We start from the raw sequence: 19836 nt of genomic DNA on the forward strand, positions 1-19836 counted from the left end.
TTTAATACATAAAAATGTTAATTTTACAGTACTCGATACAGTTATAGATCCAGAGGGTAGATTTCTAATTATTAAACTATCAATATTGAACAAAAAACTATGTATTGTAAGTATATACGGTCCAAATGTTGATGAACCCTCATTCTTCCACGGATTTTTTAGTGCACTCTCTGAACACCTTGATTGCACACTCATTCTTGGCGGTGACCTCAACCTTGGACTAAATGAAGACATTGATAGGCTCAACACAACAGGAACTCAGCGCAATTGGCAGTCCACAAATATAATCAAACAGTATATGAGCGACTTTGGTCTTTGCGATGCATGGCGCTCTCTTCACCCCACCAGTAAGGAATATACTTTTTTCTCGCATGTTCATCACTCTTACTCTTGTCTGGATTATTTTTTGGTCAGCAGCTCACTGCTGTGTGACATTTCAGACACTGAGATTCATCCTATAGCTGTCAGCGATCATGCTCCTGTATCTTTAACACTAATGCACAAGAATAACACTACGCCAAGAAAAAACTGGAGATTTAATATATCACTACTTAAAGATGAAGACTTTATTAAATATTTTAAAAAGGAATGGACTTCATATTTAGACTTTAATGACACTCCCGGAATATCTGCTTCTGTTCTATGGGAAGCAGGGAAAGCTGTGATGAGAGGTAAAATAATTTCTTTCTCATCACACAAAAAGAAAGAAGAAAACAAAAATATTCAGGAATTAGAAAAAAAAAAAAAAACAAAAAAAAAAAACATCAAATCACTAGAAGAAGCCTACGCGTGCGACCAAGATCAGGAAACATTGAACAAAATATGCAAAACAAAACTAGAATTAAATGAAATTATTAATGAAAAAAAAAAAACAAAAAAAAAAAAAAAAAAAACAAAAAAAAAAAAAAAAACACAATTCCTTATACAAAGACTTCGCTTGCAGAATTTTGAACACAGTAACAAATCAGGTCGATTTCTAGCTAACCAGCTAAAAATAAATAAAGAAAAAAACAACTATATGTGCTGCTAAAGATTTATCGGGGAACATAATATATGATCCTGGAAGAATAAACAACATTTTTAGGGATTTCTATGAAACTTTATACTCACCACAAATAAACCCATCTAAAAATGAAATTGATCTGTTTCTTGACAACGTAACTCTTCCAAAATTACTAGATAGTCAAGCAATGGAACTGGATTCGCCACTGACACCAAGTGAACTCCAGGAAGCCCTGATAAGTATGCCCAATAATAAGGCTCCAGGTCCAGACGGCTTCCCTGCAGAATTCTACAAAGAATTCTGGATAATTTTGGCACCAGTATTCCACGGCATGTTGCAGGAAATCGAGGAAAATGGCAGACTACCACCAAATATGAATTCTGCCAACATTAGTCTCCTGCTAAAACCAGGCAAAGACCCTTTATTTCCCTCAAGCTATCGTCCAATTTCTCTTTTAAATGTAGACCTTAAAATAATCTGCAAAGCTCTCTCAAAGAGATTAGAGAAAATGACCCCCCTCTTAATTCATCCTGACCAAACTGGTTTCATAAAAGGTCGGCACTCCTCAACAAACACTCGTAGATTACTTAATTTAATAGACTACTCATACGATAAAAACATCGAAACCATAATATTATCTCTAGATGCAGAAAAAGCATTTGACAGAGTTAACTGGAAATTTTTATTCGCAACTTTACACAAATTTGGTTTTGGAAACTCTTTCATAAACTGGATAAGAATATTATACAATTCCCCAACAGCTCGTATCAGAACAAATGACCAGACATCCTCCAGCTTCTATCTCCTGAGGGGCACCAGACAGGGATGCCCACTCTCCTTCACTTTTTGCAATTTTTATCGAACCTCTAGCAGCAGCATTTAGACAGGCTACAACAATTAAGGGCATAAAATGTAAGAACATAGAACATAAAATCAGTCTCTATGCGGATGATGTGTTGCTTTTTCTGCAAAACACACAAACCAACCTCTCTGAGGTAATTACTTTAATAAACTGGTTTTCAAGAGTTTCAGATTATTCAATTAACTGGCCAAAATCTACAGTTCTCCCCATTAACTGCTCCTTCCATAACTCTTCCTCTGCAATCCGGAAATATTAAATATTTAGGTATTAATGTCTCTCCTAAGCTTTCAGACTTAACTAAATTAAACCACATCCCACTTCTAAAGAAAGTAGAAGGCGATCTGACTAGATGGAAATCTTTACCCATATCACTCATGGGAAGGGTCGCCACTATAAAAATGATGATCTTGCCAAAAATAAATTACTTATTTTCGATGATCCCTAACAAACCATCACAAGATTGGTTCAGATCTCTGGATTCATATATTTCCAAATTCCTTTGGAAAGATAAACCCCCGCGTATCAGCTTAAAAACGCTACAAAGAACCAAGGATAGAGGAGGATTAGATCTGCCTAATTTTCACCAATACTTCTTAGCCAACAGGCTTCAGTTCATCTCAGAATGGTTAAAACATACCCTCTTAGTTGAGCCCTGGCTAGATGTTGAACAGGCACTATGCAAGGATCTAGAGATTTCAGACCTACCATTTATTAGCTCAAACATCAAAAGACATGAATGCTTTAAAAGTATCAACATCAGCTTTTCTCTGACAGCATGGTGGGAGTTTCTAAAAATAACGGAGTCTTCATTAATCCCATGCAAACGTACACCTATCTGGAATAACCCTGACATATTACAAAACAATAATATGATTAATTTCCCAGAATGGAGTTGTAAAGGAATTAAATACTTAGAACATATATTAGAGGGAACAGAATTTATTCCATTTGACAGACTAGTTGCACAATATGGGATCAACAAGACAAGGTTTTTAGAATATCAACAAATTAAATCCATAGTAAAAAAGAAATTTAACCTCAGTCAAGTTGAATTACAAACACCACTAAGTGCGGCACATTTTCTTACTCTTAAATCCCCCAAATTATTATCTAAAATATACAGAACACTTTCTAAATTAGATAAATCAATATCCCTTCCTATTGCAAAGTGGGAAGCAGATTTATCAGTCAGCTTAGACCAAAACTTCTGGTCTCAGATTTGCTTAAAAACCTTTAAATTAATTAAAAATCCCAGTCTGCAATTAATACAACACAAAATACTACATAGAGTGCACTATACAGGTCACTGGATGTTCAAGATGGGCTTTACATCTTCCAACAACTGCTCACACTGTCAAGGCAATACACCAGACAATTACATCCACGCTCTTTGGTTCTGTCCACCAGTGCAAAAGTTTTGGCGCGAGATATGTGAAGACTTATCAAAGTGTCTGAAATGTAACATTCCAACCTCCCCCTTAGTGTGTTTACTGGGCAGCTTAGATAATGTCACTTCAGAAAAGAATATAGCCCATATGATTTTCACTGCCTATGCATAGCCAAGAAAACAGTCCTCATGAACTGGAAAAATAAAAATAATCTTAATTCTAACCAATATAGAAATTATCTATTAGATTACATTAGTCTTGATACAGCCTCTGCCACCACATCAGATCAATTGCTCTGGACTCCTTTTATCAGCTCCATCACCTAGTGGGGGTGGGGGGGGTCATAGTTTGGTCCCGCCTTCACTGTTGTGATTGGTGTGGGGGTAGGGACAGGCTTAGGGCGTCGGGGGGTTCCCCGGAGGCATCTTCCTTGGGGGGCTCAACCCGGGGTAGCGGTCATGTCCGGTTGGGGGCTCTGTTGGCTCTCAGGTGACTGTTTCCTCGCGGCTGCGTGCAGCGGGGCTAGGGGAGGGTCTGTGCTGACAGACGTGGGTTACTGACCTGGTAGCCTGGCTGCCCCTGGGTGGGTCCGGGATGGGCGTGAGGTTCTGGGGGCGCTCCGTCTCTGGGCTGGGGCGGGTGGGTGCATGGGGGCCCGGCCCTGGAGCAGGGTGCCGCCGGTGCGTCGAACCGCCTGGGGGGCTCTTCAACTGGTGGGGGAGATTGTCACATCTTGCAGGAGCTTTCCTCTCTTCAGGAACTCTCTCTGCAGGAGGGGGAGATACAGGAGAGGTGGAGGAAGATCTCAGCCTGGGCGTTTACCGTCTTATGTAGTCTGGAAGATGAGTGGATGGTGGGGTGGGTGCAATTTTCTCTGTGGTGGGGTTGGGTGGACTGTCCCGGGCTCTGTGGGGCCAGGAGGCGCTGCTGCACTGGGCCCCGGTCTGGATGGGCCTAGGCCCCCTTTCCCTGGCGGGTCGCGGAGTGTGGGAGTGCCTACTGGGGTCAGCGGGGGAGCTGGCCCCAGGGAGGGGTTACCTGCCCCTCCCTTCCTTCCCCCCCCCATCTCCAGCTGCCTCTCTCTTCCCGCTCCACCACAACCACCCACACATGCAGGGCCTTGGAGTAGGGGTATGTCACCAGGGTGCAGAGGAGGCTACCCCCCCCGTCCCCTTCTGGTTGCCTCTGCCTCAATTTTATCCCACAACTTAGACATTCACATTACTCACACTCTCATTACACATACATATAGGATCTTGGGGGTGGGCACGATACACGGAGTCCAAATTACCATCAGGGTGTACACCTCACCCCTGGCGTCGTTGCCCACCTCTCAATTTTAAATACACGTAGACATTGAGGGCTAGCAGGAGGGACCATGCGCTTACCTGCTGCTCCTTGGCAGGTAGCTCCATGCCCTCCTGGGTTTTAATTGCACCTTAGAACACACATGCATCAACACTACAATGAGTGGGTGGAGGGAGGTTTGGAGTCTTCTCCCACCCCCATTCTCTGCGGCCTGCTGGAGCAGGAGGGCTAGGTGGAGCTGGCCGTCCGACTGCGGTCTGGAGTGTGGGGCCTCCCTGCTGCTACGGAGTCGGGGTGGTCTGCCTCTCCCCACCGCAGGGAAAAGGGTAACACCACCTGGGTCTGGGTGCAGTTCCCCCCTCCAGGGGCAAGGGTACCTAGACCCGGTTTGTAGAGTACGCTTGGGGAGTGTGATCGTGTGTACAGCGTCTCTTTATGTCTGTCTCCACGCTGGTTGAGTGTGGAGTGAGTGCATATGAGAGCATGAGGGTGGGAATGAATGTTTGTGTCTGTGTGTGCCTGTATGTCTGTGTCTATATGTCAGGTTGGGTATCAGACGCCACCTCTCTGGGGACACCTCAGGCCCTCCAAGGTTTGGAGGCCTATCTCCACCTACCACCACTTCCCCTGCCGGTGGCGGACTCCCTCAGGTGTCGGTGCGTTGGTGGTTCTTTGTGTGTGGGGGTGGGCGTCCGGGTACACACCGGCTCACTCCTTGACGGCCGCTTATCGGGGCCTGGAGCCTGGGGCTCGCTCGGGCCCCTTCGGGGGTGGGGTGCCCCCGGCCTCTCGGCCTGGGGCTCGGTCACTCAGGCACGGCTGGCTGCCGGCGGAGCTCACGGGCGCGTCACTGCAACTCCCCCTGGCTTCTGCTCCGCGGCTGCTGAGTGAACCCTCATCTGGGACTCTCCTCAGCTCTTACTGGAACAGTGGCGCGGCTGCCCCTCTGTTGGTCTTCCATGGTTTGTGTTCTGGGGGCCTCTGGATGTCTGGAGTTTTGATCTCCTCCATACCTGCTTCACACCCTGGAGGACGGGGCTGTGGCCCCCCCACACTCCCTAGCAGATCGTTACATGGAGAAACCTTTGGAATACAAGCGCGCTGATCCACACAGGTATGCACACGGGTGTACACTGCTCGTAGACCCAAATTACACCTTTCTTGGCTGCTACTTTGAAGCACATCTGTCCTGCGTGCTGCACAACAACATTGAATATTTAGCATTTACTGCTGTTTACACTTAGCTAGATTAATGCGATGGTGTTGTGTTTAGTATGTTGCTTTGTTTTTTTTTTTTGTCTTTTTTTGCTTGTTTTCTATTCTTCTCTCAACAGGTGATCCAGGAGATTTTTATTTTTTTTCTCCCCCCCTTTCTCACTGTCCCTCTCCCCTTCTGTTTTTCCTTTCCTTCCTCTTTCTTTCTCCCTTTCCTATCTCTCACTCATGTCTGTCCCGTCTGTAACATCTGAAAATAAAATAAATAATAAAAACAAAGATCGACCAAATGGACCAATGCGGCAATGCCACGATGATCCATTTGGCAAAGTAAATCCATTGGGTATCCTTGTTGGTCTTCAGACAACAATTCTGATGGCTAAAGAACCAAATGGGACAGGCGGAAAAAAAACAAAAAAAAAAAAAACAACACATTTTTACAAGTCAAATTAAAGTGTGATCGAAGCAAAGGCGGCTTCTTAATCCCAGAGACTTAGTGAATTAAGCAGGTTTGGTGCAGAGCTGCATTTCTGAGCACAATTGGGATAATCACTGCCAAGTCTTTCTCACCTGTAGTTTGCCACAGTCTTAGGAAGCTACATTTCATTTCACAAAAATAAAAACCCCACACGTTATACTTGAATCTAGGCACAGTTTGAACACAGTTTCAATCCTGGTTAAATAAAGCACCTAAAGAATGAACGAACTGCACAAAGCAGTGTCTGTCTGCACTGTATGGACATGAACAATACACTGTTTAACTTAAGGAATGAGGCCAAATGCTCTATCTGCAGTCTCAGTGAAATCCTTTATACATGTTGTGTTCTTTCATAAAGCAGAAAAAATACAAAGGATTTCACACTTAAATGCTTCAGTGTCTGTGCGCAAAAACTTCCTTGTGTGAAAACCATAAAAAAAAAATAAAGACAACTTCATCTCAATGGGGAGAAAAAAAGCAACCAATTTCATTCTGTTTGAAAACTAAAGTCAATTTGTGGAATATTCTTGCGTTGTGGTCTTCTCTCTAAGACACAGGAGACAAATCATTTTTAAATTTTACAAGTAACAATTAAGACATTTGTCCAAACATTAATATTTGCCAAATTGCTGAAATGTTGTAAAATGATCTCAAAATGCTGTCAACCAAATACATGAGTAGAAGGGCAGTAGCAACAGCATACTCTTAGTGTTTTGATTATGGCTTTTTGCATTGTTTTTACTACAGAGAATAACATTTCCAGGATGTTTCTGCAAGGCTCCTGTAAAATACAAATACATGCTGTTGGGAATTCTTTAATTTAGCTAGCTTTATCATTTTTACTGTTGACATGGTTAATTTGTGCTTGATGCCACACTGAAAGCCAAGCAGAACAGTGGAGGCAAAGTTCAGATTTCAGTATTGCTTGAACTATAGACCGTTTTCAGTTATAGCACTGATAATTTTATTTTACAGGAGTTTTATTTTGTCCCCACCATGAATAAAATAAATAAATAATAAGATGCAGCAATCTGCACCCAACATGTATGAAAATGATAAAAATGACAGCTATGCAGTTATCCATCAATTCATGCCTTTTCTTAACTGCTTATCCAACCAGTTTCAGTGGACTGATACCAGCTGATGCTGGGTGAGAGTTGGATGCACCCCGTCCATCACTGAGCAAAAACAAAATGCCGTCTCTGGACAGAACTGGATGAAACCCACACAAGTGATGTGACCACAGTTTTTTTTTCTGGTGACTTTTTCTGGAAGAGTTTAAAGCCTTTTTATTTTTAACTTATTCATTAACAGTATTCCAGGGGATCCAAATTTAGTTTGAGAACTACAGACACTGGGGAGGATATGTCCCAGCTCACTAGCGGTTAGGCCATCTTTCGTTCAACTGTCATGCAAATATACTCACTAATCTTATAATCTTCTATTTCATACACATGCTCAGTTCAGAATGAGGCCTCTATTTAGATGTTTTGGCCAATGCAACATTACATGAAGACTTCAAATTCCTTCATAAATCAGAATAGGAATACATTTCTAAGTACTAGATATCTTAAAGTTCCGGATAGACAAGTTAAACTAATACTACGGCTAGAGTGGCGGCTTTTATTGAACCACTAAATGAGGACAGCTTGCTTAAAAAGAAAAAACTAATCATAAGCATAAGCATAAGCCGCTGTTGGTTCATCTGTAATTAAAAATTTAGAAAATGTGTTGTCTTATACCAGGTGCAAAACCTCAACAATTACACACTTACCCACATGTTCTATAATAATCCAGTACCAGCACAAACCTGTTTCTTAGGTTTAGCCCAAGGTATTTGCATTCTTACCTGCATGGGAGCTGATGGGTAGATATCGTCACTGGTGGAGTCCACCACGTCCTCCTCGTCCAGAGTGGCTCGCCTGTATGCGGACATCTGAAAAGTCAAATTAAGAAAAGACTCTCTCAGAGCTTCCATGTTGCTTCAAGCATCTAATAACATCCCACTAACGTGTGTGAGAGTTTTTGCGTGCGGTGTCTGTTCTTCAGGAATTTAAGGCAGAGTAGGGTTTCCCTCTAAAATCCATCAGGAGAAAACAAAATTATCCGGTTTACTTCTTTCACTCACACAGCAAAACTGCTTGGGGGAAAAACAAATGGAACATAAAAAAAACAACAGCCTTTCAAAGCACTTTTCTGCTCCCTCCAGTTCTCTCAACACCTCCAAACACCCCCATGGCTTCAGGCAGAGAGACCCTGCAGCAAACTTCACAACAGTAGGAAAACCTCCTCCTCCTGAAAGTACGATCTCCTTGCGCTTCTCCTCTCCCTCTCTTCCTGAGCAAAGTTTCTGTAGACTTCCTTTTCAGCACGGTCTGTGCAAACACGGCAACAGAGAAGCCGGAACTACTGAAAAACGGGAAGTAGCTCTGACTTTTACATGACTGAGACTGAGTGTATGGTACAGATTGTGTGAGCGTGCGCGTCTATGTGAGTGTGTGTGAAAGCACATACTCAAATGTGGTTTCACTTAGATTTGTGGAGGCAAGCGCGCAGTTGTAGTTCACGCCCTTTGTCTTTTCTATAGGACACAATGGACTGGGAGGAGGAGCACAGAAAAAAAAACAACAACAATCTTTTACATACATGCTCAGTTTCTTTTGCAATTGTTACCTGAAAGTCATAACAGCCACTTCTTCTCATGTTTAATCCCTCACCCAAAAAGGGGCACAAACATGAAAAAGCTGTTTTAAAAAAGAAGCCAACCGGAAGGGAAGCTGTGAGTATATATGCTGGGGAGAGTGATTATCTGATTGGGGACAGGTGTGGTGGAAAATTGGAGGGAAACGTAAGAAGGACCAGAAGCAAAGCTAACAGGAATGAACATGGTCCAAGGATTACAAAATAAATCAGGAAGTGACAGAACAGAAATCCTGCACCATGACGTGTAAGTGGAACCTGTCATCGGTATAACCTAAACACATAAGACAAAGAATATCTACAGCTGACCATAATAATGGATTGGATTTATATAGCACTTTTCAAGGCACCCAAAGCACTTTACAATACCACTATTCATTCACTCTCATACACTGGTGGAGGCAAGCTACAGTTGTAGCCACAGCTGCCCTGGGGCAGACTGACAGAAGCGAGGCTGCCATATCGCGCCATCGGCCCCTCTGGCCAACACCAGTAGGCAAGTAGGGTAAAGTGTCTTGCCCAAGGACACAACGACCAGGACAGAGAGCCCAGGGATCGAACCGGTGACCTTCCGGTTACAGATGCGATTTCCAACCCCCTGAGCCACGGTCGCCCGACCATCAGCAGGCATTCCTTCTTTGGGAAGTATATGTAAAAAATAAAAGAAAATGTATCATGGCTCTATTTATTAAAGCATAATGTCTGGCTGATTTAAGTGGGTAAGCGACACAAACACCAATAATGCACAACCACACTAACTTTCCGTTATAAAAAGAAAAATAACTTGAAAGGTAAGGTAATACTAAGAATATTTCATAATAATGTATAGAAATAGCACTTCAAAGTTTCCTTTATGAGCTGGAGTGGGAAGCTGGTCACCAAATAACAAAGAAGTTTAACCCTAGCTGAGGCTTGCACATGGATCCATTTATTAGACAACACATCATATTGCAAATCATTTTAATCTGCTGAAGAAGCTATAAAGATTTTATAAAGCAGCTGCTTTATTTTTGACCTGTGATGATGGGAGGGAGAGCAATAAGGTTCTCATAGCATTGTGTCTAGCACTGTAGCCTATTTTTGAATCTGCCGCCCAGCTGGAACACATGTTCTTCCTGTGGGTACTCTGGCCCCCTACATGAGTCCAAATACATACATGCTAGCTTAACTGTTGATTTTAAGTTGGCCGTGGTTGTGAATGGCAGCGCGCATGATTGTCTGTCTCTCTAAATGACTGGCGACTAGCTAAGACCCTGAACTGAATAAGAAAAATTGGATGAATGGTGATGCTTTTATGACCAAAAGAATATGAGCAGGAATGTGAGCAGGGGAAATTAGCTTTCTCTGAAGGGTGTCTCGGCTAAACCTCAGCATGATTTAGTACTGTGCTAACTATATAACTGTAAGCAAGAGACAGTTACAACTTTTATTACACAGAGGTATCCTCCCTGTGTTACTCAATATACTGAGGTTATACCATATAATGCTACCAAACAGCCCTATCACAGCTGTTGTGGTCTGTATGGCAGAAACATGTAGTTATATTACTGTGAAGGTGCACGTCATTCTGTGGTGCAGGGTACAGATTTAAACCATAGCTGTCTATCCTTTCATTTTTCAGTGCTTATCTAGGTTGGGGTCACAGGGGTAGCAATTTAAGCAGAGATGGCCAGAACACCCTCTCCCCAGCCACCTCCTCTTCCAGGGGGACACCAATCAAGCCTGGTAGGTAGGGGTGGGACGGCTCCTCCAGGTAGAACATGGACAAATGGGGACATGGAATATCAGTTAAATCCTACAGTGTCAACGAAACTGGATACACGATGGATGGACATATAGAAACTTTCATGAATGACTTATATAGTGTTTACGTTTTTATTTAGTTTTTAAGATTTATCTCGTTTATTTTCTTAAAAAGCACTACTTTCTCATGTCTCCTGTATTTCCTTTTTCTTCACTCTGTGTCACTACCACTCACTTCCTCTTTTTCAGTGTCATATGTGTCTTTGTGTGTTACTTTGCCACTTTTGTGATTCCCCTGCCCCACCCTCATTAGGTTCACCTGTCTTCATTTATTTTCCTGTCTCGCCCCGTGTCACTGGTTAGGCTGTCTGCTGTTCCACCTGGTGTCCCTCCTTGTGGTCTCGTGGATTACTGTGGTGTTTGCACAAGCCTTTTGGACTTTGTTTAGACTTGTAATTCTTTTTTGGGTGTCAATGTTGCAGCTAAACCTGCCTCTTGGGTTCTACATTTTTGACCTTTAATCACATTTAAAAAACTAACACACAAAAAAAAATGTTAGTGGTGGTGTTTAAATTAAGCAAAATTTAAAACCCATCTGAGTTTATGAATGTATTCATAGCAGCCTGTTTCACAATAAATCTCAAATATTTGAATAATTGGACATCATTTTTGGGGAATATTAAACTACACACCACAGTATAGTTTCTTGCTTGCAATTCAAAGAGTCAATTTCCAAATGTTCCGATTATTCTCAAAGGAAATGTGCAATCTCCAAATGTTGACGTTACGCTACGTGGAAGCGTATCTGTGACCGGAAGGTCGCCGGTTCGATCCCTGGGCTCTCTGTCCTGGTCGTTGTGTCCTTGGGCAAGACACTTTACCCTACTTGCCTACTGGTGCTGGCCAGAGGGGCCGATGGCGCGAAATGGCAGCCTCGCTTCTGTCAGTCTGCCCCAGGGCAGCTGTGGCTACAACCGTAGCTTGCCTCCACCAGTGTATGAATGCGAGAGTGAATGAATAGTGGCATTGTAAAGCGCTTTGGGTGCCTTGAAAAGCGCTATATAAATCCAATCCATTATTATCATTATTATTACGTCCAGATGAACAGAATCAACTTTTGGAGAGTTACTTTCCTGGATGGTTGATTGCAATGCGCAATCCATTTTTAAAAGCTAATTTGAAACTTCCAAACCTAAGGAGCTACTTCCTATCACTTACAATTCATAAACAGATCTTTTAGTACAGCGACTGACATTACACAACTTTGTTTTCTAATACTCCCCATAGCCTGTTGCCTCAGAATTACTGGCTCCTATTGATACAGCTTTTCAGGCGTTTCTGGTAACAGGAAAAGATCAGAGTGGCAAGGAAAGCGTTGACTGGATTGCTGCTTTTATTAACAAACTGCGCCACCCAGGTCACTTTCAGCAGCTCTGACATTGAACTGCTAGCTGTGAGGTTACACACACATTACATGCTCTGGAAGTTTTTAAATGCCATCTTGGTTGTTGTTTACATCCTGCCTCTGCCAACCAGGCAACCACGTGTAAAGTCATCTACTCTGTTGCAGCAAGACTCCAGACTATGCATCACAAAAAGTTGTCTTGCTTGTCTTACACAAGTAAGACTGTAGACTTTTGGGTAGTAAATATACATATCTGCAGTTCACTAGTAAACACCTGAAGCACAAGAGGCCAGAGATATAGATCGTTCTTATACTACAATTTCAACACTGTTAACAGGACAATGATTAACTTCAGCTGCCTGTAAATGTGTCACCACAATGCAAAACGCCACAGGGGGATATATTAAAAACATTTTTGCCTGGAGTATTTTGATCATCAAGCATATAATCAGACTCTAAAATAGCACTTTTGTCCAATCTTAGTTTTTCCCCTTGTGGGCACAGTTCACATGTTAGCCTTTTGACCAAAAACCAAACCCGCGACTGAAATAAATGTTTACTTGATTAAGACTTTATTAGATTGTCTCATAAGCACAGCCAGAAGGTCAGATCCTTTCTTTTAGTTCCCACTCGTCTCTCATAAACAAAAATTGATGTTCCTACCACAAAAATCCTCGAGAATTCCATGCAAACCAGGAGCACAAATTCCTGTGATTCCTACTAAATCTTGGTTTCTATTAGATGAGATTTATGAAATGAACCCCAATGGGAGGAGGGGAACAGTTGAAGTTAAACTGAAAATTTGTTGAGAAAGAGTGTTGGATTTGTTGGTACTGCTGTTCTTGGTCGGCTGCTTGCTGCTTAAATAGTTGTACATAAATAAGCCAACTTAAAAAAAGAAATAGTTACTGAAGCAGAAGGAAACTGAAAAAAAAATTAAATTAAAAGGCTTTCATTCTGATCAGTAGTATAAAACTTACTAGGGAAGACACTGATACCAGCCAATAACTGTTTGGGGACTTTTATTCTGAAATAAAACTACTGCTTGTTGTTGTCCTCATAACTTCCTAGATCTAACTAGGGGCTTTATTATAAAAAAAACATATCAGGCTTACATTAAGAAGGAAAGTGTTTTCTTTAAAAAAAAAACAAAAAACAATAACTCAGCGTTTTTATTTTGGAAACTGGATATATTTTAAAGCACATTGAGCTTACATTAAGAAACTGGTGGCTTTTATTTTGAAAATCTGACACCAAGACCCACGCTGTAGCAGTCGTCATTGTGTTTCTGCGACAAACACTGCAGGATTAGTTGCATGCCAAAAAACAAACAAGCAAAAAGGATGATTCTACATACTTTGCAAAAACCATCACTGTGCTGGTGTGTTTATGAACTCCAATAAAGGGCTGGCAGCTGGCCTGCTGGGTCATACAATCAGCTTATGAAAAAATGGAAGGACTAAAATGATGAGGGGAAAGAGGTAGGGCAGAATATGAGGGCATAGATACACTTTCAATTATATAAATGGTTTCGAATGGCCTATAGCTCAAAGCAAAAGGTCTAATGGGGACATTGACGTTTGACTTTCTCGTTTGACACACATACGTTTTGCTCCATCAATATTTGACCTATAACTCATTAAAGGATTACAGCTGTTCCATTTAACAAAAAAAGCGCCTCATGAATTAAACAAAGTGAGTGTAACTCAACAAAATTATATGCAAAAAAGAAAAACACCCCGGTTTAATCATGTAGTCTGCTTTGGATCACAGTGCAGGATAACAAAATGCAGTATTTATTGGCACTGTCCACGTTGTTGCTGCACAGGCATTCCTGTGCACATTCACTGTTTCTGAACACTTTCCTGGCAGCTAGAGTCTGTGCAGATGTGTACGCACAGATTGCCACACAGATTGAGTTGAATCACTACGTAGTCACAATACCACTTCCCCTTTCCTGTTAATATTTTGTGACCAATAAAGGCCTCTTTAATTTTCAAGAAATGTGAATTGTAATACTTGATGCAATACTAATATACACTCATCCACACAGACCTGAAAGAAAGAGTTATAAATTATAAATATGAACCTTAGGTCTCTCCTGCTCACAAGTTCCTGTTGATGCCCTTTCTTAAAGGAAGTCACGCTAAGTGACAAGTGGGAGGCATATGAAAACATAAAATGATGCAAATCTTACACTAACAGTCTGTGGTCAAGGTCAGTTGTGGACACTTTGTAGGAAATCCCTAATGGTGTCCCACAGGGCCCAAAGATGTCTTCCCAAAGTAAAGCCGACAGTATGCGAGGTAAGTATCCTCCAATTCTTGGAAATGACGGGAGACTGTGGCCTTTGAGGGAGAATGTAAACCCAACCATGCGTCAGTAATTCGTCACTGATCCTGCAAACCAGACGATTATTTGTAGCACTCGGGCATTCTTCCAATAATAACTTCAGTGTGTTTGTGTTTAGAATTGGGTGCTGCATGCGCTGTGGCGTGCAGAGTTTGACAGTTTATTAGCAAAGAAACAAATGCGAGTAGGACGAGAGGAAAAAGAAAATGTGTAAAAAATGTCGGCGGAAGGAGGGAGATGATTTAAAGTTTGTCTGACATGAGCTGGCAGTGCACCCATTCGGCACGGGAAGAAGTGTGCCCTGGTCAACCACTGTGGTAAGCCAGCGAGACGCTAGGTCTGGATGCAGCTGCAGACCACATAAGATCAGTAATTAATGACTACATGCTAGAAACAAGTTACAATATAAGCCTAGTATCCTGCGCAAGAGACACGTGTCTGTTGACTTCTGTTTATCAGATCTGAATCATGCTGTGCTGTCATGCAGAGATGAATCTCAGAAGACTTTCAGCAAGAAGCAGAGAAAAAAACAGGCTTCTTTCCAAGCCTAAAGCTCTTTGTTAACCCATTGGTGTGAATCCAAAGTTCAGGAAAAACATTCCAGGAATACCACCCTGTCGAACATAAACATGACTAAACATCCTACTATAACAAGTACAAACTTTTTGATCCAGTCCAACATATTACCTGATGAGAAACTGGCTGAACACACTGCAGCTGCCTCTGGCTGTGTTTACTGGAATACTGCAATTCAGTGCTCGCGGCTTCAACTTGTCAGCTGAGTTTTCGACCTGTGCCTAATGTTCGCATGTTTACGTAGCAAATGAAGCAAAGAAATTAAACTAGGAATAATGCCTGGTGCAGTTATTCCTAAAAGGAGCCACCAACCACTTAATCTTTTGTGTCCAGGCTCCCGTTTCTGCCTGAAGGCCGCTGATAAGACAAAGTCATCTCAGGCTGCAGCTCTTGATCCCTGATGTCAAAACAGCAGTGGAAATTTATTTTTTGTCACAGTGCAGAGACAATGTTTCCTTTGGGGAAAACACCCTGATAATGACCCCCCCCCCCCCCCCCCCCACACACACACACACACACACACACACACACAAAAAAAAAAAGACATAAAGCTACTTTCCCAGGCTTTCCCAGCTCTGATTGTTAAACTAAGCTGAAGAGCTTTATGAGAATCATAACACTTCAGGCCTATTTTTAGTGTTCTGTGTATGCCTCCTTTGACAAAATAAAGAGCTTGCATTTTCTCTCACATGGTTTTTAATATGCAGGTTTCAGCTCTGAAATTCTTCAGATTCCTGGTTAGTGTACGACTCCAACTCATTATTCTGTGTACTTTTCAGGTACTCTGACGTATGTACGGTGATCAAATATCAATGAGCCAGGTCTTGTTTCGCCATCATGCTGTGTGTCTGCTGCAAGTAACCAAAGTATTAAGTTCAGTCATCCTGACCCTGCATGCACACAAGTTAAACGTGGTAGAATAATATTTGCCCTGATACATATAATATGGCATATTGCTATATTTCAATATAGTTCTCATATATGATTAAAGCGCTCCAAGCAGGACCTTTTTAGCATAAGGCCAGGATTAAAAGGAGTGGCACACGGAATCTTGCACCAGCACAAACAGATAACAGCAGATTACCTGTTCCTGCTGTTGTTATGGCATCCTGCAGCACACTCCTGATCACACCTAGGTAATGAATAACTGGGTGAACCAAGCTCCCCAAGTGCAACACCTCCAGAGCCTTGTAAACATCTTTAAAGCAATCAATCACCCAGGCATGAAACTGTACAAATAGTTGCCTTCTGTGCCAGCAATCAACAGAGCAGTATTTCAAACAACCTAGATATTGATTTTAACTTGAGTTTGGACTGGTTAATTGCTACATAAATTAAAAAGAAAAAGCAGTGAAAAGCAGAAGTAGCTCTCAACAGAGAGGAAAAGGAAGTGGCAAAAGGACATGAAAATCAGGAAATCCAATTCCTCCTAAAGCTGAGGTTAAGGTGAAGCAATCTATTTTAGGAAGAATTTGCTTTAAATTTGATGTAATAACTTGAAACTTTTATTATGGTTGCGTTGGTCCCTAAACACAAGCAGAAAACATTCTGGATAGTCTTTTAAAGAAAGTTTTCACTATTTAGTTCTTCACAGTACACAAAGAGGGGGGCAGAGGCACAAAACAATCAATTTTTTGCCTCTGTATATATAATAAATTCTTACAAATGTAATCTCAAATACGCTGGTTGTAGAAGTTGTGGTGACTAAAATGTCACATATGCACAGGTCAGTGCAGACGGTTGAGCATGTTAAATGGTACATGGAACGATAGGATGTTGAGGTTGACTCACTAAACGCACCCCTGGGTATTTATGAACACAACTTTGCTGACTCAAACGTGATGTGTGTCAAAGTTAGTAGTGAAAACCTGAGAGGCTGCAAACAAGACTATTAATGCAACATATTTGAATATGGCAGCAAAGCCCCAAATCTCTATTGGATAGTTACTGTCAAATTAAAACCCACAGCATGAAGCTAACCTAGAATAAGGCCACTAAACTCCATGCAAGGCTCTGTATGCAGCCTGCTCTTTAGTTATATAGGAAGCACAGCCACACATTTGCATTAACATTTCCTTTAAAAACAGGGTTTCTTCCTTTAATGACCACAACCTCGCAGTAGTTTGTAATAATTAGTCTCTCTTAATGCGTTACTGCGCACAGTCCAGTTGTGTAATTACACTTTTAATCAGTATCGCGTGTAGCCAGAGGACGTCTTACCGTGCTCTCTGTTGATCTGCCGCCACCGCCGTGACTCTGGTGCGCTTTCTGACCGTGGGACAGTGAGCGATCTTCAGCTAAAACAGCCAAAGAGCCTGCGCTTCATTGTCAAGATAGTTCACGTCCCTCTGAAACTTTCCTCCACTACGCCTCTACCCCGGAAATCAGCACATTCACGCCTAGAGGTTTCAAATAGAAGCACTCAAACTGAAATGAGAGGCGTCGGCAAGAAGCTGCTCTCTCAGCATAAAAACATCAAATTGGTTTTTAATGGTAAGGTTTAATAGTGACCTCTCTCTTTTCCCCCGTATCTGAGTTGTCACAGTAGCCTACATAGGTTAGTAAAAGATAAACACTAAAGAGTATTAGCCTGCATTACTAAGTTAACCCAACATTAACTAAGCATTTTGGTTATGCTGAACTTGCCAGAGCAATGATATCAATATAACTGCTGATGAATTAACTAAGCTCGTGTAACAATGTATCAAAAGTTCAAACAACCACCAAAATGTATGCTTGTTCTTCTAACGTCATTAACTTTAAAATCCCAATTCAAAAGTTTGAATTTTTAAAATGTAATTATTATTATTATTATTATTATTATTGTTATTAATAATAATAATAATAATAATAATAATAATAATAATAATAATAATAATAAGTACTCTTTATATCAGCTTTACTCACCTTGAAACACTTTGGTGTAACAGCTAGAACAGTTCCAGCATTTTTTTCCTCCCAGTAGTCCTCATATTGTATTTTACTTCAGTGATACATGTACATCATGTTGTATCAATTGTTAACATGCAGAGTTAAAATTTTACACATTCGCACAACATTGAACTTCTGAATATATGACCTTTGACTGTTAACCGATATCTCTGTTCATTTTGAAGCCTTGACAAACTGAAAAAATACTCTAAAAATACACCAAGCACCCCCAAAACAAATGCTATTTAAGATAGGAAAGGGTATGAACTACATTAGGCTCTATGGATTTTTATCTTTTGTTTTATTTTATTTATTTTTTTAGCCTGACAGACCAGATACAAACCACAAATTTGTATAAAGAATGTAACTGCATATGATGATTGAGAAAGCAGGTCTAACAGCGACACCCAAAGGAGGTCGCAGTAAATAGCAAGAAGCATACATCCAAAATAAAACCACACAAGCTGAAACTGCAGTACTCCTTACCAACGACTTTAAACAGCAAAAGAAAGTTTCTGAGTTAGACATCATCTGTGTGGAGTTTCCATATTCTCTCTGTGTGGGCTCTCTTCAGGTACTTTGGCTTCCTCCCACAGTCCAAAGACAGGCAGTTAGTGGGGTTAGGTTAATTTGTGACTCTAAATTGAATGGTTGTCTATTTGTTGTTTGTTTGTTTGTTTTTAAGCTTTGTGGCATTCATGTCATAAATGATAAGTGTGAGTGATACTCCCTGAGCAGGTATTCCACTTTATGTGGGTCTCCACAGCATTTGCACCTCATCACTCGTCCCTATGTTCAACAGAGAAAGTCTCCATGAAGTCTCACATATGGAGAGTTCTTTGGAATATAATTAAACAAAAGGAAGTGCATATACAATATAATAAAAATAATTATGTGCCTTTATTATGATGATATTGCTATAATACCTCAATTTTTAAGAATAATAATTACATGAATTGGCGGGTGAAGTGGCACACACAAGAGCCCAAAAAAGAAACAAGACTCAAAAAGAAATGTGCTCATATACAGATGCGTAACTGCTTAAACCAAAATATTACCAAACAGAAAAGCAGCCAAAATAACAGAGTTTATAAGAGCTGTCATACTTGTACACAGTTTGTACATGTTTCTTAAAAAATTAAGACCACATCTCAGCATATGTAACCCACAGTGTCCCACACAAACACACTCTTTGTCCCACATGTACTTCTTTAGGGATGTGGTCACTCTAGACTTAAAATAATTGCCCAGAACCGCTGGATGAGTGTATGGCTCAGTGATGAAATCTGTACTTTACTAAAATCCCTTTTTACAGTTTTTTCTGATTGCTTAAGCACATTTTTTGTAACTATTGGCTAATTTTGCAAAACTCTTCACACAAATAAGAAAACCTGTCACCCAATCATCAAAACATTGTAGTTCTCTTGCAAAAGCAAACACAGCTAGATTAACTCTTCACACCTTCGTAAAAATGGTGTTTCCGTATCAAACAGTACACACAAGCCATCATCTCCTAAGCACACAATGCGCCAACTGCACACTGATGGTATGAATACAAAACACATCTGGCTTTTGCTTTCTCTGTGCACAAGGTAGGCTATGTCAGTTTGAGCTCATACTTCTGTCATAGATCCATAAGCATAGAGGGATCCAAACTTCAAGTACTGGTGTTTATTCAAACACATCAAAACAAACACAAGTGTTTATTTCCAAGTATAGGATTATTTGCAATCGCCATAATGACTATATGGGTTACTTGGTCTGCAGTGAACATGCTTCTTCTGCCCCAGCATCTGGTCATCTAGCAATTCTGTAAAGTAACAATTTCAGTATTTTTACATCAGTGGTATTGGTGTGTTTCTCATTGGCATATGG

At 41.1% G+C, this 19836-nt stretch overlaps 1 protein-coding gene across 3 annotated transcripts in view; it reads right to left on the bottom strand.

Annotated features, from left to right (window-relative positions):
- Nucleotides 1-17434, bottom strand: part of ece1 (endothelin converting enzyme 1) — a 31121-nt gene extending 13687 nt beyond the window's left edge. The window contains exons 1-2 of one of the 3 annotated variants that reach the window (XM_082532167.1): nucleotides 17251-17434; nucleotides 8104-8190 (exon numbers count right to left, since the gene is read on the bottom strand). In XM_082532167.1, coding sequence (XP_082388293.1) covers nucleotides 8104-8190 — 87 coding nt within the window. In that variant the 5' untranslated portion in view covers nucleotides 17251-17434. Of the gene's footprint in view, nucleotides 1-8103; nucleotides 8741-8927; nucleotides 9040-17250 lie in introns of those variants that run through there. The other 2 variants (XM_082532166.1, XM_082532165.1) reach the window with 2 other exon arrangements.
- Between the last annotated feature and the right edge of the window lie 2402 nt (nucleotides 17435-19836).

This window comes from Aulonocara stuartgranti (genome assembly GCF_965226115.1).
Source record: "Aulonocara stuartgranti genome assembly, chromosome: 5".
NCBI lineage: Eukaryota > Metazoa > Chordata > Actinopteri > Cichliformes > Cichlidae > Aulonocara > Aulonocara stuartgranti.